General features: G+C 44.2%; 1 protein-coding gene across 4 annotated transcripts in view; it reads left to right on the forward strand.

Annotated features, from left to right (window-relative positions):
* Nucleotides 1-25,910, forward strand: part of svild (supervillin d) — a 50,516-nt gene that overhangs the window by 18,700 nt on the left and 5,906 nt on the right. For all 4 annotated transcript variants that reach the window (XM_032502399.1, XM_032502397.1, XM_032502400.1 and 1 more), the window contains 16 exons: nt 911-966; nt 3,912-4,006; nt 5,317-5,419; nt 6,725-7,251; nt 7,605-7,737; nt 18,854-19,001; nt 19,981-20,064; nt 20,347-20,433; nt 20,697-20,880; nt 21,026-21,198; nt 22,141-22,302; nt 23,021-23,157; nt 23,275-23,422; nt 23,677-23,822; nt 24,086-24,261; nt 24,535-24,670. In XM_032502399.1, the coding sequence (XP_032358290.1) occupies nt 911-966; nt 3,912-4,006; nt 5,317-5,419; nt 6,725-7,251; nt 7,605-7,737; nt 18,854-19,001; nt 19,981-20,064; nt 20,347-20,433; nt 20,697-20,880; nt 21,026-21,198; nt 22,141-22,302; nt 23,021-23,157; nt 23,275-23,422; nt 23,677-23,822; nt 24,086-24,261; nt 24,535-24,670 (2,495 nt within the window). The remainder of the gene's footprint in view (nt 1-910; nt 967-3,911; nt 4,007-5,316; nt 5,420-6,724; nt 7,252-7,604; nt 7,738-18,853; nt 19,002-19,980; nt 20,065-20,346; nt 20,434-20,696; nt 20,881-21,025; nt 21,199-22,140; nt 22,303-23,020; nt 23,158-23,274; nt 23,423-23,676; nt 23,823-24,085; nt 24,262-24,534; nt 24,671-25,910) is intronic.

The raw sequence follows: 25,910 nt of genomic DNA on the forward strand, positions 1-25,910 counted from the left end.
TCTCTCTCCCTCTCCCTCTCCCTCTCCCTCTCTCTCTGGGTTTGGATGTTGGATGGATGATGTGAAAAAGATTGGACTGGAGTCAAAGCTAAGAGAGCACAGTCTGCAGGGGAATCACCGGTCTGCAATGCGTATAGTGTCATCGTCTGAACTAAATCATGCTAAGTTCTGGACAGCAGGGGATCCTGGAAACATAAATCTATCTGAGTTTTAAAAAACTAGAGCATTAGGCCTCAATGGAAGAGCGTTCTTCCCATTGGAAAAGGGGGGTTTGTTAGAGACACTATTTGGACTTTCATTTGTTTTCTTTGGATGGGGAACCATTCCAGCCAGAAATGACTCATTGTCAAGGCAATAAAAAGAGATTTGTGGATTGTGAGTGTGCTGATTTAAGAATTTAGTGTTGTTGAAAATCATGATATGTAATGGTTTCCTTTAGTTTGGATAAGAAGATTATACATCTCAGGGCTGTTTTTGATTTGAGAACTCACAGAAATAATTCTCTTTCTCTCTCGCACATATGCACATACACAGTCATAGTTTCCCTTTCTTTACAGTAAGACATCCATTATCTCACATAAACTGATAGACGCAGTATGGTTTTACCTCTAAATCTATTGGAGCCCTGTGACTTTTCAAACTCATCCTCAGACCGGGGAAATATCCCTACCATTCATTTCATTCTTTCAGTCATTTCCTTTTCTTATCCAGAGACATCTGTGTAGAATTATTAAAGCCAATAAATACATACTGTCATTTTTTCTGGCTGCATGTTTTAGGTTGTTATCCCCAGCAAGAAAAACTTCCACTTTCAAAGACGTGTGTGTGTGTGTGTGTGTGTGTGTGTGTGTGTGTGTGTCCGTGTCCGTGTGTGTGTGTGTGTGTGTGTGTGTGTGTGTGTTCTTTTTAGTTGACGAGAAGCATGTGAACTCATCCATGAGGACTTCCAGCATGTCTCGTTTTAAGGTATAGTATTTAGTAAAATCCCCTTTTATCTAAATGTTTTGTGTGGTTTGATCGAGCACACGTTGTGTAGTGTGTGCGATTGTCTTTATGTAGCTTTTGCCCAAATTTAGATTTCATAGCTGCAAATGATAGCACACAATAAACCAAATCCAAGCTTCGAAACACATTCATAAACTTGTGAGTGAAGTCACAGATGCTATTTCTATACTTTTTTTTTCGAAAGTCTACGGTTAATATTTTCATTTCCCTAGATTACTCCCGCCCTTTCCAACGCAGCTGGTGTATGCTTCAACCCCCCCCCCCTGGATCTTTGCTCCACTAATAACAAATTGAGCGTTCCATGCAGCACTGAGCTGTCCCACACCTTGATGCACTCTCGGCCAAAGTCTTGACTTCACACACACACACACACACACACACACACACACACACACACACACACACACACACCACACACACACACACACCAGTCACACACACACACACACACACACACACACACAGCCTGTGGAGTTGTACAAGCGACGACAAGACTAGAAGAAATCTAGAGAGCTTACAGATCCATTCAGGAACAAAACTTGATAATTCCCCCAATCCCATTGGAGATATACACACGTGTGTGCTTAAAGATATAGACAGTAACTGCATTTCCCAGGCTGCTTAAGTTTCAGAAGTGGTTAGGTTTCATGATATTGGATGTAAATAGCTGTTCTAACTTGAACTTCACAGACCAGGAGCTGTGCCAAGGTTGGCCAAGTGAACCCAGATGGCAGCAAAACCTGCTGGGAAAATAAACTCCCACAAAAAGGCTATCTTACCATCGTGCTGCTTTTTGTTTGCTCTTTTTTCCGGCTCTCTCCATCCTTTGTTCTGAGTAGATCTTTGTTATTGTTAACTGTTATTAAGACAGTTAAGGTGTCTCACTTGAAAATCATCAGTTGTAACAGATACTATGTTCACTTTTATCTTATCGGTCATTTTTGATCCAAAATCCCTGTTGAAAGCCACAGAGTCAGTGGCACTCATTTATCAACCTAACGTAGAAACCAGCAGATATGAGCACAGAAATCCTCTTACGACAGGCTTAACGTGGGATTCATGAAATGGGCGTATCACACCAATCAGAGCGTAAGAATGGTCGTACTTTGATACATGCAGCGGCTGGAAACAATCGTAATTAAACATTACGCCCCAATATATTCTTGATTTTGAGGCCTCACCCCTACTATTTACGACATGGCCAGACGTAATCTGGCTAAGAAGCGTCACTTTTCAGAGGTGGAGATTAAAACCCTGACATCTCAGTTTAATTTGCATTACTGTGTACTGTTTGGCAGCCTAAAAACTGGTATTAGGCTGTAGGAGGTATGCGGAATAGAAAGAGATCGCTGATGCGATCAACAGTGTTGCCGTATTAAATTGGACTCCAGCTGAAGTTTATTTTATTTATACATCCTTGACATATGTATGCTACAGTTCTAATAGTAATGCATAGGCTTATATTGCAATCTCTTAGGCCTACATGTAGGTGTACCTATATTTAAATAAACACACGGTAGCTGAGTTAATGCAGTGTTTTTTTTTTAGTTTACACATGTTTTTTTTATGAGTCAGAGCCAATCAATGGCTGTGAGGGAGAGCGAGTGTCTTCTGCCCCCCCTCCGTGCTGGACCACCACCCTGACCCTGTCTCCTGACAGCAGACAGGCTGGAAAACAAGCCGAAATATGTCGGTCAATGGCAGAAAGAAATCGTTCATTCTTGGCCGTTAACAACACTTTAAAAGACAAACGAAAACCTGAAGAATAAATAAAAATGTTGTGCATCTTCATGTTTCCTGTATTGAATATTATTGCCAAACATGACACTAAACCTTTTGAAAGCAAGGAGTAATATCCTGTCTCCTTCGTATAATTACAGTACGTCTGCTCTCCAGCATGGATGGAGGCAATTAAATGCACATACATGGAGACATCTGGAGAAAGATACAGCTCATTTATATCTAAAATTCCTTGAGTATATACAAATTTGGCAATGCATTCATGCTGGGTGAAAAATAAGCTCCCTTTTTTATAATCAGTGAGCATAAGTCAGTTTGGAGAGCCCTCTAATTCTGTAAGCTTTGCTGTGTAATTTTGTGAGAAAAGAGCACTTGATTTCCGTTACTTGGCACACAGCTGGAGATCCACTTATCCTCAGCAGGTCACCCCAGGGCCTCGGTAGAGTGTTTACTGACACAGGTCTCACACAGCTGCAGAGTTCAGCTGGTACTTCACTGTGATGGTTGAAGGTTTGAGCTTCTCCCTTCAGATTGATGAATGTGCAGAGTTTGACATTAAAAGGCCATTTTCACGTTCATCTGCTGAAGCGCAAAAGTTCCTCTGAGCTCACCTTAAATCGGCTAGTTTGGAGGCAACCATGGTCCAATTTGCAACTAGTATGATGTGGAAAGCCTCCAGCACACATTCACTTGAGAATGGACTTTTCAGTAAAAAAGCACACATTTGAAACAATATACATTTGCATATGAATAAATAATAAAAGAAAGAAACGCAAAAACATTTTTTAATGTCATATAATATGTCTGAGGGGCTTTTTAACATTTAAAGATAAATACTACAAAAACGAATCATAATAGCCCCCTTGAGGGTGCTGTACTTTAATGTGGAAAATGCAGTAGCAGCAGTACTCATCTCTGTCTGCATTAGTTTACTATGTACTCAGGGTGAGTAGGGTTACTTCACAATCACTTGGACCCTACAGCATTGACCTTAGCAACTCTTGGAGCATTTGAAGGGTTAACGGCTTTGTATGGGTGGAGTCTCATTCATTTATTCCCTCCCCTTATCAAGATTTGTTTTTACAGCTAGTGTAGGACGTAAGCAGAATTTCTTGCAAACATAATCCTAACCTTTAGGCTGCCGCCGCCCTTCTCTCTACCTGTAGGAGCTGGAGGGGTCGGAGGATGGCAGCAGCCAACGTGCCAACGACAGGGTAAAGTGTCCTCTAATGAGCAGTAAAACAGAGGAATCCTCTACCAGGTAGGCATGTTCAAACCGCTTTTTATTAACCGCAAAGTTAACTTCTAAATGAAACTGTGACTGACACGGTAAACTGTCTGCTTGGAGGTTATTTTTAAGGGTTGGACTAACTGCATTTAAACTTTGAATGGAGACTTCTGTTTCACCTTTTTCACCATTCAAGTCATAGATGTTGTAGTACATAACATATGCCACAACACGAGCAAGTAGAACAGATTCAGCAACTAACACACTCACACACAGGACGAGCAGACAGAGCAGAGCACAGAGGTAATTACAGACCGTTTAAAAGGCTTTCTGATGTGAACTACTGCAGAGATAAACCAGATAAACCTGCAGAGCTTGCCCTTTGCAATACAGCACTCTCTCTCTCTCACACACACTCTCAAATTCACACTGTGTCTGTGTCTGTGTGTGTGTGTGTGTGTGTGTGTGTGTGTGTGTGTGTGTGTGTGTGTGTGTGTGTGTGTGTGTGTGTGTGTGTGTGTGTGTGTGTGTGTGTGTGTGTGTGTGTGTGTGTGTGTGTGTGTGTGTGTGTGTGTGTGTGTGTGTGTGTGTGTGTGTGTGTGTGTGTGTGTGTGTGGATAGACCAAAGACATAAGTAAGTTAATTCCTGTCCTGTCATTTTTTTTGAACTGGCCCATGGACTACTTTTAGTTTCTTCCCAAGTCAGAAGTGATATCCGTACGTTTGACTTTTAGCAGCTGAACATTTTTGATGTACAGAGATATAGATGACCTTTTCTGCAAAGCTCAATTGCACTGTATGCGACAAACCAAACATTTTCATTCAAATAAATTAGACTTACCGCAAAAACTGAAACTATAGCAACAAAAACATTGCTCAGGAGATTAGAAATATGCTAAAAGCAAAAGTGAATGTGTCACTGCCTTCTAAAGGTCAATAACACTCCCATCAGATGAAGTTATTGAGCTGAGCGGAGTCTTAGGGAATTCTATGTTCAGTGTGTTTATCATTATGCTGGCCCAGTGCCTATATTGATAACAAATCACTGTTTATTGATTTTGGCAACACCCTTTGTGTTAGTCAGAATCAAGGAAAACAAGATATTCTGCAGTTGTGTACAATACAATTTTGACACCGGCTTTACCCAGATAGATTTAGTAACATTGACTTCAGGGTGGTTGTAATACATTAAAAAAACTAATAAATGCAAATGGTAAACAGCTTTTTCCTGCAATTCCATTATGTAATGGCTGAATCATTGTTACATTGAATTGAGGAAAAACGTATTTTCTCCTCTTCCTGTCTTTTTCCACTATCTTAATCTTTTTGCTGCTATATTTTAGCCTTTCCAAAACCGATATAAGCAAGTTAATGGATGATCACGAGGCCACGGATGAAACTTCACGGAAGGAGCAGCAGGAATATTCTTCCCCGGGCAAAGAAACGGTCAGTATTTTATATATATATATATATATATATATATATATATATATACATATATATATTTATAACCATGTGGCATTTTGTTCTACACACATACAGTATATAGAACTAAATACCACATGGTTTCCATAACTCAGTAGGCTGAAATATAAAAGTCATCTCTCTGGATTGTGTTATGGAAAGATCATATTTTTGACCACAGCTGTTGCACCGCATGCAAACCAATTCCAAAACTCTTACTCACCTTAACTTGGCTCTCTTTACCTCTGGGTCTGGATTAGTTTAGTTTTTGAAGTTTAAGTGTAGATTGTAATTCATGTCCCCTATGTACAGTTGCGCGCACACACACACACACACACACACACACACACACACTCTCATTCTCTCTCTCTAAGTACGTATTGGTACTGTATACCACACACAAATGCCCCCACACATTATACACTCCAGTGTTTTTCATTTAAAAAGACCACCTGGTTAGCGTTGCACTTTTACTTGACCTGGCCTCAAAGTCTTTTCCTTCAACTCCTCCTAAATCAGCAAATCAGCACTCCCTCATAACCTTTGACCTGTCAGCAAGACGTCTGCTGCTGTTTCGTCTAAGGAACAGCAGATTACACACACAAAGGCGGCGTTTAGATGTGTCATTTCATGCTTGCTATGTGTGTCTCTCTTGCATTTTGAACTATTATTCTTTGAAATGCATGATCACATTCTCAATATTGGTAATATCTAGCTCAGACTACAAAAAGCTTGTGTCTCACATTTACAACTTCACTTCACACAATATTTTTTTCCTGTAAAAGTTTTTTTTCTTCTTCTTAGAAAAACAACAAACATAAGTGACGTCCCATGCAAGTCTCCCAGACTCATTGACAAGGACAGTCTTTACAAACTTTCTTGACACACTGTTTCAGACATTAACTCCTGGGCTTCTGGATTTTGACTTTATTCATCTTTCTAAGTACCATTGGTTTCTTTTTCTCCTGCTCTAAGTCTTCTTTTTTTCTTCTTATGTCGATTAAACCCCTTCAACTTTCTCAACCTTCACCTATTAACCCAGACTTTCTTGATAACAGCAGTAGGTCAATGAGAGCAGAACTAGTAGTAGTTGAAAAAGGAGTATGTGTTTGTCAAAAAAAGAGAGAAAGTAGGATTTTCCCTGTATGTGTGGAAACTGAAAAGGAGCTGAAATTGGAAAATGTTGGTCCGGTTAAATGTGCGTATGCAACTTTACTTGTCTTTTCCAGATATTATAGATATTACGGCTTATAGTTTAATAAGCTTTCTGTCTTTCTCCCTTCTCAGCCTTCCAGACTCCGCTCTGACGGAGCTCTCCCCCTCAGCAAGAACAGAAATGCCTCTCCCCCTCCCTCTCCTCCCTGCCAGCTTGCCTCGCTGCAGCGCCAGGACTCTGGGCCTCGGGGCATCAAGGGAATCCTAAAGAAAAGCCGCTCCACCAGCGTGGAGTCGGACCACAGTGAGGGCTCGACGCCAGACTGTGCGCCAGCCCGACAAAGCAGTGTTACCCTTAGTCACCCTGAGAGCGAGGAGGAGATGGAGGAGGAGATGGAGGAGGAGATAGAGGAAGAGGTCAATGGGGAAAATGACAGAGAGGATGAGTCATTAACTGATGATCTCACAGACGGAGGGAGCTTCAGCATGGACGGACAACAGAGGGAGGGAAGCAGCAGCAGCAGTAGTAGAACGAGCTTTGAGGAGAGACGGAGTCCCTCGCCTGACGAGAGCCTGGAGAAGACGTCCACAGTGTCGGAGGATGTTGAGGAACTGGACAGCAGTTTGGATGGAAGCCAGGGCTCTTCACTCAAACAGAGGTCTTTGGATGTACACAAAAAGCATGCAATATTATAAAGTAGAAGGCCTGAATCTGCATGTTGCAAAGAAAAAGGAACTAAAAAATACGAAATGGACTTTGAATTCATTTGAAGTGTATAACCCAAAATCACATTAATTTTGAAAATGTCACAAAACCTTAAATATACAGTAGTTGTAACATATTTACTATAAACCAAGTAATATGCAAAAAGAGAAGCTAAGGGGTACAACTTTTAAATTTCTTTAATACTCAAGTTAAGGCTTTCAATATATCGCAAAGGTATGTTAGACAGTATATTGGGGCAAAGAACTACATAGGTAAAGAACTAATATGTCTTCTTGCCTTTTTCAGACTGGCAGAGTTCACTAGTGAAGGTGAGCAGAAGGATAGACTGAAGAAGCCCATACCATCCAGTCTAATCCAGACATCACTGGCGGATCGCTTCGGTCAGCTCCAAGATGCTGAAAATGCTTGGATGAAAAAGGTAGGTTCTTAAAAAACTCTTTCTTTGTGTTGTGGGGTTTAGTAGTTAGTTAGTGAGTTGGTTGGTTTGTAGGAATAACAGGTTTAAGACTGGAGTTGAAGTGCAATAGTTTTTGGGGGTGAGGAAACAGTTAGTAACGGGCAAATGCTGCCACATGTTGAGGCTTCCTCCTCAGCTTTGTGTGCAGGGAAAGAGGAGATTTGGCTGCGGACACATTTCTTCCTCTGCTGAATCAGCTTATTTCCCTGAGTTGCTGCCAAAAGGATGTGAGGTTAGAAGGGCTTGGGGGGTGCAGCAAATTTGGGAGTGGTGATGCCAAAGCCCAGAGATCCAGGGCTTAGCTGGCCTCCCAAAAAGAAAGAAAAACACGCCCCTTCCCCTTATAAAAATAAAAGCCTACACCATGACCAAACTCCTGCAAACCTTCCAAGCAAATGCCTGCTTCCTTTTTTTAGGTTTTGCACTCTCCACTCTTCTCCTGTCCTTAAAGTTGAATCCCCTCCATAATCAAGCTTTTGAGTTGTTTATAGAAATCCATGTCTTACAAAATATAAACATCCAGATTAAACCGTTTTACACAGGTCAGCATAAAGGATTTAATGTTTAACACATGTTAAGATAAGTGACATATTTGGAAGTGGTGATAGAAGAACATGCAGGTTTCTACATGCTGTTTTGCTACACAAACAAGACCATCCTTGCTGAGTTTTCAAGTGGGAAAACAACACTACACTCTATTATAACAATTCCATGGACAGTAAAAGTAATGAGTTGCAGTGAAAACCCCCTATCCCACTTGGATATCCCCAAAAACAGTAGACTGGACACAAAGATTGAAGTGATGTCATGTTTATTTGAAGAGGGCATTGACGTCTGTCCAGATCAGTGATCCTCTTGGGGGATGCAAGGATGAGCTAACCTTAGAATAAATCCACTCTTAGTCTGGAAAAAGCCACTTAATAAGTAAGTACAGACAGCCAACAATTTGAACAAATCCCCACTCAATAAAATACTGAAAACTGATGTAATTTAATGCTTGTGTGGTCTGTCTTCATTATGGTAAGTCAACAAAAAATCCATAACAATTAATGGCACACAAACTGCATCCCTAAAAGTCACACAAATGAAAGAGAGCCAAACTGGTGTCCAAAATTCTATCTGAGGTTTTTGCTTGTGAACTGGTCTGAAACCTGCTGTGCTCTGTGGCCGTGACCATAGAGCTCTGGGAAACTAACTCAAATCAGAGCTGTAGATAATACATGGTTTAGCTAAATGAATGACATAGATGTCATGTGGTCATTAGCTATGGGTCATTTCCTTGCATGTGTATTCTTGTTACTTTTCCGTGTCTATCTTGAGGAAAGGCCATTGGTTTTCATATTTAGGCATGTCATATTATCTCATACGCTGCCAATCCGGAGCAGATGTTGTAGCTCTTTGGTTGATATGTGGGAGACCAGGGACTGTAACATGCATGGTATATACCATGGTCATCTTCAGCCAGCTCCAGATGTTTCCTGTTAAGCCTGCAAAGCTGTTTTTTTTTACACCATGGCTGTGTTGTAAAGTGAGGTCTTCTTGTAAATTAAATTTAAAGAGGGTCTGTGCTGTCTTGAATAATGATTGTTAACCATAAGTTACATTGACTGTTTGCAGCATGTCATTAGATAATGATAAATTCTTACTTTTGACACAGACATCAAAAGAGTGTTTTGGACTTTATATTTATATTCCAGTGATGACTCATTGAAGACGTCTGATGCAGTCCATTAAGACTAATGATCAGTTGGAAATGTTGTCCCTGGTGTGTTGATTACCAGAAAATGTATTAGATATAATCCTCTAAAGATGAGTGGATTATCTCTAATACAACTTGAGTGTGTTGAAAAAGGCCTTTAAATAGGCAATTTAAAAACACTAATTATTACTTGAAAGGAATCAGATTTCTTTGTGTTAAATCCACCAACAGGTCACACAGGAGACATTTTCACTTGATTGTAACTAAACCATATGGCTAGTTTCAAACTCTCGCTGCACTGCTAATGGTGTTTTCCCTCTATGCATGCACCATTATACATGGCCTACTTCCCTTTTCTTTGCTTTCCTTTTCTCCCAATCTTTATGCCAGACTTTAAACAACTCAAGTCCCTTCTTTAGTAATACATGTTGCCCTACTTTGCACTTTTGCCTCCATACTCATCTGATTATTTCCCTTTCCTCTTTTCCTCATGTACTATTCCTCCTTTAACCCTTCTTTCCAGTTTCCTCTGTCCTCACCTGCAGACTCTACCCCTTACTTTGACTTTGATAACTGCCTGTCAACCTTTTCCAGTCCCGTCAGGTGAGTGTGTGTACATAGATACATTATGTACTGCATGTGCCTCATTGCATGGAATTAATCCCAGACATTTTTTGGCCCTTATTCTCTACCTGTGCTCTGGACAACTTCTCACACACTCTCTGAGGATTACCTCTGAGAAATCAGAGCTGTCAACACACTTGCTGTTGGTACATGAATGTGGTTTGCTGGCCCTCAGCTGGTCCATATCTGTGTCCGAGGTTTGGCCGAGGTGTTGCCTGCCTTCACTGTACAGTAAGGCAGGACTGAGAAAAATTGTTTCCTGTGGGGGTTTGAAGCCCAGACCCTTTCCTCTCCTCTCCTCCCCTTCTCTCTGGGGTCCTGTCAGGCCAAGGTTATTCCCTTCTCTGATGGACTCCAGAGATGGGCTGCTAGCTGGAGGTGCTGTGTCAGTCTGTGAGTGTGTGAGAAGGCTTCAGGACTGTGTGGGATGACCGATATTGTAGTTTGCATGCATGGACAAACATTATTCTATTAAGAGACGGTAATGTGATGTCGCATCCAACAATTAGGAGTGTTTAAATGTACAAGAAAAAGGATTTTAGAATTTCTTTGAACTTTTGTCTCGTGTCAGGCTTATATTTGACCACTCCATGCCACATGTTTGACATTAAAGTACAAACAAACTGTGTGTGCAGTGAGTGAGTGAGTGAGTGAGTGAGTGAGTGAGTGAGAGGGAGTGAGAGGCAGACCAAGAGAGAGTGTTTGAGGGTAAGATTGTTTGAGGGAAACTTTAGGTTACTTGCGTAACCCCGGTTCTCAGAGTAGCATGAGTGAGAGTCTCCATATGGGATACGCCTCCCTGCGTATTCTCAGAAGCATTATCTCATTACGCCAATCCTGATTGGCTGGGGATCGAGTGTCCGCGTCACGTGGGTCCATCCCTTAAATAGCTTACGCTACGACGCGGACACCATTCCAAATAAGCACCTCTTCTGCTTCGCCCCAGCAAGAAGGGTTGTCTGGTGAGACATCTCACTCATGCTACTCTGAGAACGGGGTTACGCAAGTAACCTAAGTTTCATTCATAGCATTCGTTTCGATGTCTCAATATGGGATATGGAGACTCCCGTATTGCCAGACAAGCTTATCTCAGAAACCACCGGCACTCAGGTAGCAATGCTCCGCTCCAGCGATGGCTCAGTGCCCAGTACTGCACGTGCCACGCTCGGCGCAGAGACGTCCAGTCTATAAAACCGAACAAAAGTGAGAGGTGAAGACCAGCATGCTGCTGCACAAATGTCCTGGATTGAAACGCCTCTAAATAAGGCCCAGGAGGCAGCAAGGCCGCGAGTTGAGTGAGCACGCAGGCCCTGTGGGGCCAGCACACCCTGACACGTGTAAGCCAGAGCAATGGATTCCACAACCCAATGAGACAGCCGTTGCTTTGTCACAGGCTTTCCCCTGTGGGGGCTAGCCCAGGACACAAAGAGCTGGTCACTCCGTCGAAAACCTGCAGTCCTGTCCATGTAAAAGTGCAGAGCACGAACTGGACACAGCGCGTGCAACCGCCGTTCCTCTGAGGAAGAGAAAGGCGGGGAACAGAGCGCCAAAAGGTCAATGGGAGAGCATGAGCCAACCACCTTGGGCACAAAGGCAGGATTAGGTTTCAATAACACCCTGACACGCCCCGGGGCAAACTGAGTGCATGACGGATGCACAGAAAGCGCATGAATGTCGCCAACCCGTTTTGCAGACGCCAAGGCCAGCAGCAGCACTGTCTTCAAAGACAGATGCTTCAGGTCAACCTCCCCCAGTGGTTCAAAAGGGGGGCTAGCAAGCCCATCCAACACCACCGCCAGGTCCCATGTGGGAGTCAACGGCTTGGAAACAGGGAGCAGCCGTCGTGCACCCTTCATAAAACGGCAAACCAAAGGATGTTGGCCAGCTGTTTTACCATCAAACCCCACATGACAAGCTGCAATGGCAGCCAGGTACACCTTTATGGTGGAGAAGGCTTTATGTTTGTCAATCAAGTCCTGCAAGAATGACAAAATTGCGCCAACAGGGCACTGAAAAGAGACATGTCCCTCCCTGAGACACCACTCCTCAAACACCCTCCACTTACAGTCATACAGTGATCTGGTGGAGGAAGCCCTGGCACTCTGAATAGTGTTAATCACGCTCTGTGGGAGCCCGACTGTGTTTAAATTGCACACCCTCACGGGCCAAGCCCATAGCGCCAGACGCTCTGGGTGCGGGTGAAAGATTGTCCCCCCCGCCTGGGACAGCATGTCCCTGCGTAGTGGGAGTTGCCACGGCTGTCCGCAAAGGAGCAGATAAATCTCCGCCAGCCAGTGCATCGCTGGCCAGTGTGGAGCTATAAGAATCATCCTGCACTGGTGCTCTCTCACCCTGGATAGAGTTGGGGGTATCAGAGCCAGAGGAGGGAAAGCGTACAGGAGAGCTGACGGCCACGCGTGCGCGAGCGCGTCCACGCCGAGAGGCGCGTCTGGATCGCGTATTGAGAAAAACAGCGGACACTGCGCATTGTCTTTCGATGCAAACAGGTCCACTTCGGCCCGGCCATAGCGCGTCCACACCTGCCCCACAATGGCTGGGTGCAGAGTCCAGTTGCCGTACAGCGGCGCGCCCCTGGACAGCAAATCTGCACCGTGGTTCAGAGCCCCGGGGACATGTGTCGCTCTCAGAGACAGCAGGTGCCTGCTGCTCCACAGTATCAGTCTGCGTGCCAGCGTGTGTAAATGACGGGAACGCAAGCCCCCCTGACGGTTATATTAGGCTACCGTTGTCGTGTTGTCCGTTTCACCAGAACATGGTGTCCGTTGAGAAAGCGGCAGGAAACGCCTCAGGGCGAGAAACACCGCCAGGAGCTCGAGGTAATTATGTGCAGCGCCGGAGATCTCGCTCCAAACCCTCTCACAAACGGCCCTCCTGTGTTCCCCCCCAGCCCGAAAGGCTCGCGTCCGTGGTGACCACCTTCCGAGCCAGGACGGTGCCCAAGGCTACTCCCTGCGCCAAGAAAGCCGGATGCCTCCAGCGGCGCAGCGCCATTCCGCACTCCACAGTAACCGTTACCCTCCGTGCGCCATGACGCACAGGATCCAGCCTGAGGGAGGTAACCCAACGCTGGAAATCCCTCATAAACAGGCGGCCCAGTGGGATCACCAGAATAGCCGCCGCCATAAGCCCAGAACCTCAGACATATCCTGAAAGCAACGGACGCGTAGTCGAAAATGCGCGAGACAAGCCCTGATAACCCTCCCTCTCTCCGCCGACAGGCGGCTGTGAAGGACACCGAGTCCAGAGATAGCCCCAGAAATATTATATTTTGCACTGGGGAAAGCACATCTTTCTGTGTTATATAAAACCCAGATGGTCAGAGGGTGATGAGGATGGCGTTTGCGTCACAGACTCCTGCTCTGACTGTGCCAAAAGGAGCCAATCGTCCAGATATGTAGCCAGACGGAGACCCTGCCGCCTTAACGGGGCTACAGCTGCTTCGGTACACCTCACGAACACCCTCGGGCTCAGAGACAGACCGAAGGGAAGCACTCTGTACTCGTAACAGACACCCCGAAAAGCGAACCTCAGATATTTCCTGTGCGGAGGATAGATCGCAATATGGAAATACGCGTCTTTCAGATCGACAGATGTGAACCAGTCGCCCTGGCGCACCAGACGAAGCAGAGACGCATGAGTGAGCATCCTGAATTTGTATTTTCGGAGGTATTTGTTCAGAGCCCGCAGGTCCAGGATAGGGCGAATTTCGTTCCCTCCCCGTTTCGGGACCAGAAAATACCTGGAGTAAAAGCCGCTCCGACTCAGCTCGGGGGGCACTACACATATCGCTCTCCTTTCTAACAGCGAGATAATTTCCTCCTGTAGAACGCGAGCTGACTCCCCCCCGGCCTGTGTACAGAGTATGCCCGAGAAGCGAGGGGGGGTAACAGCAAATTGAAGCCTGTAGCCCCGAGATATTGTTCTCAGTACCCAGGCTGAATTTGTGATAGCTGTCCATCTCTCTCTCTGATAAGAGAGAGGAGTGGCAGCCCCCAACGTGTCCCTTACACTCTGTGCCCTCATTAACTGAGCTATGAGGCCATCTAGTGGCGGGACTCGGGAACGACCCGTGGTCGGCAATGCGCATGCGCGAAGTGTTAGTGCACTGACGGGGTCGTTGGCATCCCGCGTCTCGAGAGGAGCCGTGGCTCCTCTCTGGAGCGGTGAAGCCACTGAGCCGCTTATTGCTTTTTTGTTCATTTTTTCGAACTGCGCCCTCGACATTATGTCTGGATGCGACAGTGAAACATGCTTTAATTCTGTTGAACAGAGTGAGTGTGTGCTTAGGTGACTTGGGTGGGGGGCAGGGCCTGCCATCGCCGCAACAAAGTCTCCGCTTCCCTTGGAGGGGACGCGCCCGTCTGGCAGCGCGCGCCACAACGGGGAGCGTGGGGGCATCACACTTACGAACAGAAAACGTGGGGCTGGTGAACGGGGAACTTCCAGCCCCGACGCAGGTGGAGAGAGCTCGGTTGTCAAACCGCCCTCTTCTTCTTTTTTACCTGCTGAAAAGCTGCCTGGGCTGGCTGTCCCGGGGGGGCAGTCGTCTGCGCAGGAGCTTTTCTGGGCCAGCTCCCTCTCGCCTTCTGCTGGGGTGGGGCAGCTGGGGCGGGCTGGGGATCTGGCCGCTTGGGGACTTTGAACTGAGCAGACCGCGAGACAGCTTGAGAGAAAGACTGGCGCGTGGCTGGAGGCGGGGGGGCTCGGCTTTCGAGGGAGGCAAAGTTGAAGAGCTTCGTCCTCTTCTTCTTCGCCTCACACCTCTGCTGCATTGAGGCCAGAGCGGTGCCGAAGACCCCGTCAGGGACGACGGGCATGTCCAAAATGTCCTCTTTTTCCCTGTCAGACAGGTTCGTCAGGTTGAGCCATCTAGCCCTTTCCTGTAGAACCATTAGCCCCATAGTTTACTGTGGCCTGGACTGCACAGCGCTGCAGCGGAGGCAGATGTCCGTGATCACAGTTATCTCTTCCACACAGCAGGCTCTGGTTTGGTGACCATGTCCTCACACAGCTCGCTTGGTACGCTGTGAGCATGGAGGAGACAATTCAGAGCTCTTACCGCTAAAGCTGCCGCTTTATACGCCTCTCGTTCAAGGCAGACTGGAAACGGTCCGCCTTCGACGGCAGTGGGGGGTCGTGAGGTTGCCGCAGTCACCGGGGTGGAGGTGGGCTGCAACCAACGGCTCCATCGGGGGCATGCGGGACATTCCAAGCTTCTCCATGCCCTCAAACTCCAGGGAGGAGATCCCTGACGGGTCTTACCGCTGAAAGGGAGGTGTTTCCACGAAGAGGATACCTCTTCCAGCAGTTCAGGAAAAACTGGAAGTAGCTGTTTTGCCGACCTCTTGGTCAGGGGCAATTTCTTCCCCTCATAGCGTGATCTGGTGGGCTCCACCACGACCGCGGGCCAAGGGATGTTCAGCCTGGACGCAGCGCGTTTACACACGTCCTGCATGTCCATACTGGGAGCGGGGGAAGCTGGTACACTTCCGTCCTCGTCTCCGAAGGCAGACACAGCATCAGGCTTGACAGCCTGGGCGGAGGGGATGAACATTTCAAACTCGTCCTCGTCATCCTCTGATATGAGGAGCTCCGAGGAGTCCTCGTCCTCGTAGTCCAGCTCGAGTACGTCCTCCGCGAGCGGGGCCGCCGGGCCCAGCTCCAGCTGTGAGCCCCAGCTGGGACCGGCGCACGGTACGGCATCCGCACCAGACACCTCATTGCCGGCCGGCAAATTGGTGTTGGGCAGGTATGGGTCCTTCCCCGACAAGCTAGCTTGGCGCGCTAGCCGTCGGCGAAGGCTCTTCATGGTAAAGCAGGCACAATGCCTGCACGAACCAGGGGCTTCAACGGCCAGGCGGGCGTGTTCCAGCCCGAGGCAACAAGAGCAGACCTGGTGTGTGTCCCTGCTCGAAATTTTGTTACCACAATGGCAAAGTCGAGCCCCTGAGTCTTCGTGTCCTCTGGTGTGAGGGACGTCAGAAGACATCTTCGTTAGCAGGAGTGCTAAACGCGAAGATACTGAGCAGTAGCTGGTGTGCTAACGCGCAGAAATAGCCTTACCGTGAAACGGCTAGGCGGATAACGCTCCAGTCTGTGGTGAGACCGAAGAGTCGTGTCGAAGGCAGCTAGCGCCCGGCGACGGAGAAGTTAGCTAGGATGGCTCCGGTCTGTGGACAGTTTAGCTAGCTAGCCTGCACGACTGAGATATGCTTCGAAGCGAGAAGAGGTTTTAGAATGGTGTCCGCGTCGTAGCGTAAGCTATTTAAGGGGGATGGACCCACGTGACGCGGACACTCGATCACCAGCCAATCAGGATTGGCGTAATGAGATAAATGCTTCTGAGGAATACGCAGGGAGGCGTATCCCATAGTGAGACATCGAAACGAATGCTATGAATGAGAACTGGCGCTTTTCCATTACGTTACTACATGGCTGTTTGGATATTGTAGCATATTGGGAACAAATATCACAGAATTTCTCTGGCTTGTAATTTAAATTTGACTAGATTTGTATAACATGGCACTGCAAATGTACAGCTCCTTTGTTGCCATAGTATCAACCACGATTGGTTAAGCAGAGCTGGAGAGTTTTGTTGTGAGTACACCTCTATATATGAGCTACCCAGGTGCCCCCATTATGTTTTTTTAGTCCTTCGTGTCCTTGGCTACTAGCAACTGCATGAAGGAGGGGTCGGGGCGGTACGAGATCACGGAAGGCTTGTATCATGTGGATTTGCAAGCAGTGTTGTTGTCATTAATTAGAATATTCCTCATGGGGGCGACACAAACCCTGCACTTTAGCTTAAAATAAATAAAACAAAATACAAATCTGCATTATTGCTTTGGATATACTCATATATTTAGGTAAGGCAGTAGTGTTGTTGTCTGAGTTGTTTTTTTATTGATTCACAAAATGAATACATTATTTTTCTAATTTATTAATAGTTTAGTAGTAAAAGATATTGGATGGTAGCTGAAGGCATTACATTAATCAGGCATCCAAATAACCTATTAGCCTATAGAATATATAGCATATTTGTGGTTTTTGTAATGTGTTCAGAGTTTTTGTAATCAATAATAAGTATGAGATATCGTATCTGAGGACTCTTTTTTTGTACACCCTGGACAGGTTGCCAGTATGTCACAGTGCTCTATTCATAAAATTGCTAATTTGAGATCCACATTTTAACCAGTTTAGAATTGTCATGGGCAAATAGTTTGAAGTCTGCCACTGTATAAAATATGAATTAGATATTTTTGTGTAGTTCCTGCTATTGAGAGGATACATAATTAATCTTGAAACTGGGATGTGAAAGCACAATTTAAACAAGCTTGGTCAGCAAGAACCATTCACTTCTCTAGCTCTTAAGACAACTGAAGCCAAAAAACGTGGTCAGCTGTAGCTAATTAATGCTTAAGTGTGAATTGGCAAAACTACAAAGTGAAGATTCCTAGCTGTTGTCTGCATGCCAGTGTGTGTACTATTTACAATCAGTCAAAGATGACTTAGTCTCCTTTTCTGTTCACGCAGAAATACATTTGTTTATGATTGGTACAAATTCATTGTGTTAAACATCATGTAGACACCCAACACAGGCCTTCAGGTTAAGTTATTAAAAATAAAGACAATAAATCACAATAAGACATTATTCTCATATCATTCAGCTTTTGCTATTATATTGACATTAGCTTAATGTCAAAAACTTTGAATATGGACTTCTGATTTTGCACTATATCCTCCTTCTAATTCCACATTGACATCAATGTGGCTGCAGTTCACCGCTATAACCAAACATCTTTTTCTCTTTATAGCTGCTGACATCTGTGAATGGTTAGTTGACTCTTCCGAGCTTACAGTTGCAGTATGACAGTCAGCAGATCACACAGATCATTGTTCTTCCACAAAGAAAATTTCTCTGTGAACCAAGTAGAGTTTTTGCTATCCTATTTTCTTGTTTTATTTTTACAATAACTTTGCCGCGTGCTGTTTATCTGCTTGGAACGTATTTCCTGCGTGTGTTTCTCCTGTGCAGTCATAGTGTGGAGATAGTCCTTTTGAGACTAAGCTACATGTATGTGAAACTCACTGTAGAAAGGAAGTCAACTCTTCTGGTTCATTACATGCAGTGAATTGCTCATTATTAGCAAAGAAAAAAGGGGTGGCAGCCAGTAAAAACCCAGGCTGGGCCATAAAACGCTTCACATATTGAGGAGTGGAATATTATTAATTACTTTAAAACCGCTCATGGGTGCAGTGGGTCCTGGGGGGGCAGTAAACCTCTGCTAATTCATTTTTGGTGGTGGAGCTCAGGTGCAAAAATGGCAGCAGGAGTAAATCATATAATGAAAGCAATAATGAGTAGTGGGTGACTAATGGCCTCAGTCCAGTTTTGGTGTTTTATTGTCAGGACTCATTCTTAATGGTTTTTGGTTGTAAAAATTTAAGTTTGAATAACACAGTAAAAGCCCTTTGGAGGTAGTAATCCAAAAATAATTGGAAAGTAGCGGGATTTTTCATAATTCACTATCTTCTGTCACTATCTTCTGTCACCATCACCAGTAGTCTCTCCTAACCTCATGCAACATTTCTTGCTTACTCATGGTTACTTAACTGTGTCCTCATTACGGTATGTTCCTCTGTCAAATAAATGGACAGTAGAGTGCATAACCTACATTCCCAAAAAATAAAATAAGAAAGTCTAAAGTTGTATTTGAATAAATGTTCCAACAGAAATCCAATGTAGATTTGGGGCCCAAGATGTCGCTGGCAGACAGGATGAAGATCCTTAAAGACAAGGAGGAGCAGTGGAAGAACAAAGGCAAAGGAGCAGCCAATGACTCGGTCCAGTTCACTGTGGCTGGACGCATGGCCAAGAGAGGTGAAACTGCAGTGTGTTAACTCAGTGTGGCTTGACACAAGTTGAGCATGCTTATTGTTCTGCTGCGAGAGGAAAAGTCAGTCTCGAAAACCCTCTGTGCTGCTACATGACGTAGTGTCTTTTTTAGGTCGTAGACTTTGCTTTACACTGGTCTTTTTTATCTTAAGAAAATGCGAAGTAAAAGTTGAAAGTTTTGAAAAAAAGGAAAACCTAACTAACCAATATGATTTTGTGAAAATGGACAAACAATAATTGCCGCCTTTATAACAGTATATAACAATTTTTGCTGCATCACATTATTATCCTCCATAAAGAGCTACTCAGCCTGCAGTGGTTTACTTACACCCCATTAGATGGTCAGGGATATCTTCAGGGTTGTTGGGATAACAGTGGGAAACATGATAACAAATCTAAAAACCATTCCCTTTAAAGCTGCAATGACAGGTCAATCAATCGATAAGGCAATTGACAGAAAGATAATCTGCACCATTTCTTCAGGCAACATTCCCTTTTTTTTTTTAGTTTCTCTAATACAGAGATCTTTAACGGGGTCCTCTGAGTCACTGCATGGGGACTTCCAAATTGTTGTTAATATTTGAAAGTTTCCAAAAAATATAAATAAAATATAAATCCCCATTGCTAATAGGCTTACTGGCCTATGGGTAAAGTAGTAGCTTAGGCAGCCATCCACAGATACAGTATGTCCTTAGGATTCACTGTGCCACATGTATGTTTAACATTAAAAGATGATTTATAAAAAAAACATGCAGACAATTATTATTTTAATAGCTTAGTATTCTATGCACTAAAAAGGTATGTATAAAGGTATTAGGCTGCCCTACACTTTATTGTAGACCCAGTTTAATATGCAACTTCATTCAGGGGTCCCTGCTCTGTCTGTCTTTTAAAGTAATTGACAGATTAGCTGGTAATGAAATTTACTGTTAATTGCATTTTCGCCCTGTTCTTCTTCCTCCAGGTCTTGTGACAGATACCGGTAAGGAAGAGTCACCTCTTAGTTCCATCAAGAGATCTAATGCCACGCCTGTGAAGCCACAACAAGGTAGTTAATCAATAAAGTGATGAACCGGTCAGTCTGTTATTACAGCAGACATTGTGAATATTTAAATATTGATACTTGAACAGGACTCTTATGTGTCACAAGGTGCTACTAAGTCTAGATAACCCAGATTTATCTTTATATTTAATAATTTTAGCATTTTCTAATAGCATTTGATACCTTTTTAAAAGAAAATTAATGCCAACATTGTATTTTTTTTTTAATTGTAACACTGAGCGTACTAAGCCTCGATTAATCAGGCCTCGGTTTGTTTTTGCTGGACAGAAATCTCCAGTAGAGCCGATGTCAAGGTGGAAGGCGATAAAAGGCTCGACAAGCTAGAGTCTTTCCTCGACAAGCTCCACAATAAAGGTACAATCCCCCTGTCTGATGTGGTCTTCCTCATGAGATATTTGAATACACATTGAGTTATTATGGATCTATTGTGCGTGTGTGCAAAGAAGAAGTCCACACACATATACACACACGCACACATGGATATCCAACGTATCTGAATCACCTTACCATGACCCTTTTCTTGTCCTGTTTGCCAAATTCATCATTAGCAAGAGAAAAGTTCTGTGTAACACTTCCTGTTCCATTCTTCCTAATTCCTGCCTTGGTGTGTGGGTCAGGCGTGAGTAAGAGCAAGACATCCACCGTCGAGGTGACAGCAGAGATGGAGAAAGAAGTGATGACCCTGGATGATGACGAGACGTTCGGCAACTTCTACAAATCTGTCTCACCGTCCACACTCCTTGACTCCAGTGTGGTTATGACAGAGGAGGACCTCAGCCAGATCCAGGCCGATACACCAAAGTTAGTTTATAATACTCATAACAACAATGAATGACAATCAACCATTTCAACAACTTATAATTCCGTATTTCTCTTAAATGTCATTTTCAGGTCCTTGGGGGCTTGAGTTAAAAATGACCACTGTTTTGTGTATGCATGTCTTCAGGCTCACCTCAGCTGTAGCAGAACACAAGCGAGCAGTGCGACCAACGAGAAGGAACCAGGGCTCCAGGAACCCTCTGCGGGCTCTGGCTGCCCGCAACGACATCCGCCAGGTCTACACCGAGCAGAGGCTTAATGTAGCCTCGCTGGAGACCAAGAGGATCCAAGTGGAGAGGAGTAAGACTGCAAAAACGATTGCTATGTTATTAAGATTCTAACCCTAGCTAGGCTGTAGAGTTTTATATGGCCCAACAGCTTCCAAGCACCACAAAATGTTTAGTCCACAACCAAACTTTGCTGTGTAAGGACTTTACCAAGTTATGTCTAGGTCCCGATAAGCTTACAAGGTTCCAGTGGCCTTTAGTGCTTTCTGAAGGTTGCAGTTTTCTCTAAAACTTTAACAATAACATAAAGACAAAAACAATCGCATCATGCACGTACAAACGGCCACATGGAAATTGAAGACACCAAAATTGCAGTTGGAGTGGTGAAACAAAACAAATCTTTTACCAGTACAACTGCCATTTTGGTGTCTTAAATTTCCATGCGGCCGTTTGTATGTGCATGCAATAATATGCAGTTCATTTCAAACAATTTATTTTGTCTCCTGTCCCACACTCAAATAAAATCTGCCACAAAACAGGTTCTCTACCTGAAACACAGCCCAGGTTGTTTAATTTTCAGTAAACACATTAACTCAAAGCTGGATTAGCTGTACTCAAGCACTGAAGCTGTTCTGAAGGTACAAGCTGCTGTATGCATTACCTGCTTGATATTCATATGCTGTATTTCGCAAGTTTAGTCTGCTGTGTGTGTATTTTCTATATTCGGTTCCTCTTTATAGATTCTCTTCACTTGTCTGACCTCAGTGACCTTTTCACAGGTTACACAGGAAATAAGAGGAAGTGAGCACCACAGCAATGTGTAGGCTGTCTAGTATATAGCGCACATGAAAGAAGAAATTCGGGAACTTGTCCTATCTCTCCTCCAGCTGTTTGTCTTTATTTGTTATAATTAGTGAGATGGCAGATTAGATCATGGAATAGTAATGATCAGTGTGTCACTTCAACTGTGTTTATTTCTAATCATCACTGGTGCTCTTCTTTTCTCTCATCAAAGTGGCAAAACACTCCAAAACAAACCTGGCTGATGTGGCATTGGCAGGCCTCGCCAGCAAGGAGAACTTCCGCAAGATCAGCCTGCGCAGTGTGAAATCCACCGATGTTGTGACCAACAACAGTACGCTGCCTTTCAACAAGCTCATGCTTGTGCGCGTCAAAGGTCAGAAATGCAGACGAATGAACTGTATGTTTATTTTCTAGTAATATTTGTTGAATGGAGGTGTGATGTGGCAGCACAGTGTCCCAATGGTTATTACTGTAGCCTTGCAGCAATAAGGTACAGGGTTCAAAACCATGTAGTCCCAGGCCTGTGGAGTTTGCATGTTCTTCCCGTGTCTGCATGGGGTTTTCTCTAGGTGCTCCGGTTTCCCCAAACAATGGGAAGTCGCTTTGGATAAAAGCGTCAGCTAAATGTAATGTAATGTAATGATATATGGGGATCTAGAAAAAGAGCAAAAACACACAACACTTAGAAGTGCTGTTAAAGGGAAACTCCCACGTGTGTGGCTGGGTTAGCTTGGTGGGTAGAGCAGGCACACATATATACTGAGGTATATGCCTTGATGCGGGGGTCCAGGCTTCAAATACAACCTGTGGTGAATTCCTGCACGTCTTTACCTTCTATCTCCCCTATCTCAGCTAGCTGTCCTATCAAATGAAGGCAGAAAAGACCCAAAAAATTATCTTAAGTCTTTATAAGTCTTTTTTTAAAACTCCCAAGTGTGTTACTTGTGTCTAAAGAAAGGTAAATTAATAAACTACAAACCAATTATATTTGTTACAGATCTATACAGTGTATACTATACACTATATTAAACAGTGATTTATGTTTCAGATTCAGCCTACTGAAGTATAAACTGCTTTGTCATTGTCTGTAGGTCGGAGACACATCCAGGTACGCCTTGTGGAGCCCACAGCCCACTCTCTCAACAGTGGCGACTGCTTCCTTCTCATAACACCAAAGCACTGCTATATGTGGAGTGGAGAGTTTGCCAATGTCATTGAGAAAGCTAAGGTAGTGAACCTTAATGAAGAACCAGTTTTTGTTTGAGTGACAGGCGTTGACACAGCATGATATATATTCTCCACTTGAATACAGACATGACATGTGCAATATGCTTTCTGTGACCAGGCGTCGGAGATGGCAGCGTTTGTTCAGGCTAAGAGGGACCTCGGGTGTAAGGCCTCCCAGGTGACAGTGCTGGAGGAGGGTATCAACACTGACAGCAGATGGGCCAAAGAGTTCTGGAGTCTACTGGGAGGACATACCCAATACAGAGGTTCATACTTAAACAGAGACACTGTCTCTCTTTAACATCATCAGCTCAAGCATAAAGAGTTTAATACAGTACATACAAAAGTAATGTTAGTGACAACTGCAGTCTCTGTTTCATAACACATTTTAAAATTTAATTTTATGCTTTGATTTGTTCTTTTCCTTAAGAACACCTGATTTGAATGGTTTTGTGTTTTCGGGCCCCTGACAAATTACACATATGCTTACTCTGCTCCTTGTGCTGTGTGTGTGTTGTAGGTGCAGGGGAGCCAGAGGAGGATGAGCTGTATGAGAGTGGGGTGGTAGACTCTAATGGAGTATACAGACTTCAGGGAGACAAACTGGTGCCTCATGAAGATGCCTGGGCCTCCATCCCAAGTGTCTCCTTGCTCGACTCTAAAGAGGTAACACCAATACTCGAGTACTGACCTCATATGTCTGGGAAGTTTTGACAAGTGTGGACAAATATTTGTATTCATTTTGCCACTGGAAAAGTCTGGGACCTACATAGAAAGTGTGAAAATGCATAGTATAAAATGTCCATGAAGCACCCATAATAGCCCAGACAGACATTTCAATAAAACATTGTTTCTCTTGTTTTGCATGTTGTAAAAACCACAATCCATCTCCTCTCCCCCTTCCCTCTGCTGCCTACAAACCACACCAGGTCTTAGTGTTTGATTTTGGCTCCGAAGTGTACGTATGGCACGGGAAAGATGTGCCCTTGGGTGACAGAAAAGTTGCCGTGAAACTGGGCAAACAGCTTTACAGTGGCAGCTATGACTACAGCAGCTGCAGGGTCAACCCTTTAGATGCTTCCTGCCTGAATACGGATGTGCCTATGTGAGTATCACATGTTAATCCTACCACCTTTTGTAACAGTTAACACAATGGTACACTGTGGTCCACTTTTTAGTATTTACCTTAGACATTTTTGACTTAATAAATGCAGTTTTATGTGATATGTGGGCATGAATGGAGAACAAAGATGGGTTAAGGGTTAGATTATTGGTTGTGTTATTGAAGGCCGTGGTGGTTTCATCTGGCTAGTACAGCTGCACAGAGGAGACATTTTTTTAAATGACTTCCTTGTGCGATTGTGTGTGTGATTTCCAGGCAGGGGGAAGGTCGTCCGAGCTGGACTCTGTTTGGCCGGCTGTCGGAGCACAATGAGACATCCCTGTTCAGAGAGAAGTTCCTGGACTGGGCTGAGAGGAAGAAGGAGGAAGGTGCTCAAACTGAGGAAATCAAGGTAGATGAGATTAGACTATATGTGCATTTTGATTTGTTGGGTGTTTTTGTGGAATAGTCTGAATGAATTGAGGGCTGGCAGTAGCTCAGTCCGTAGGGAGTTGGGTTGGGAACCGGAGGGTCACTGGTCCAAGTCCCCGTATGGACCAAAAAGTAGGGAGTGTGGATTGGTGACTGGAGAGATGCCACTTCACCTCCTGGGCACTGCCAGGTGCTCTTGAGCAAGGCACCGTACCCCCCCAACCGCTCAGGGCGCTGGTTCGGCTGGCAGCCCACTCACTCTGACATCTCTCCATTAGTGCATGTACAGATCCTGAGCGTGTGTGTAGTTCAGGACTGTGTGTGATAATTAACAAAGTGTGGACACAGAGTGTAAATTGTAATTTCCCCATTGGGGATCAATAAACAGATTAAAATTAAATTTAAAATTAAATCAATGTGCTAATATGTTGCAGTTTAAAAAAGAAGGTACGACTTTTTTTTTTTTTAAGGTACAGAGGTGAGGAAGGAGAATGATAATCACTTGATGATGTCAGTGCTGCTTGATTTTTGTTTTTCTTTGGTCCCCCTTATCCTAAAGCAACACTAGAGAACCTGTTCTGCTTCGCCCCCCCCCCCCCCCCCCCCCCCCCCACAGGTTGGAAGCGGAATGTTCCATTCACATTACATTCTCCAGTATATTCAAACTTCAGATCCTACCTGATCTGGCAAACTTGTATAATGTAACGTAATGGACAATTCCACTCCCAACCTGTAGGGGGCCCAAAACGGAAAAAAGTTCTCTAGTGTTGCGGTAATAGCTAGATAACGTAGGACGTAAATTGGAGTGGTCTTTTTGTATTGTTTAAAATGGTTTATCTTGTTTGACTGTGATATAATTTAGAGGTGGGGGGGGGGTAGCCTAGGGCTTCTACCTATCCCTTTTTCAACAGTGTATATTTTTTGTTATACATTTTCTTTTAAACATATATATATATATATATATATATATATATATATATATAATTTGGAACCACCTTCTCATTCAATGCGTTTTCTTTATTTTCATGACCGTTGTTTACATTATAGATTATCACTGAAGGCATCTAAACTATGAATGAACACATGTGGAATTATGTACTTAACAAAAAAGTGTGAAATAACATGTTTTATATTCTAGTTTCTTCAAAGTAGCCATCCTTTGCCTTTTTGATATTGCTGCAAACCCTTGGTGTTCTCTCAATGAGCTTTATGAGGTAGTC

The sequence above is a fragment of the Etheostoma spectabile genome, chromosome 21, assembly GCF_008692095.1.
Source record: "Etheostoma spectabile isolate EspeVRDwgs_2016 chromosome 21, UIUC_Espe_1.0, whole genome shotgun sequence".
In the NCBI taxonomy this organism is placed as follows: Eukaryota; Metazoa; Chordata; class Actinopteri; order Perciformes; family Percidae; genus Etheostoma; species Etheostoma spectabile.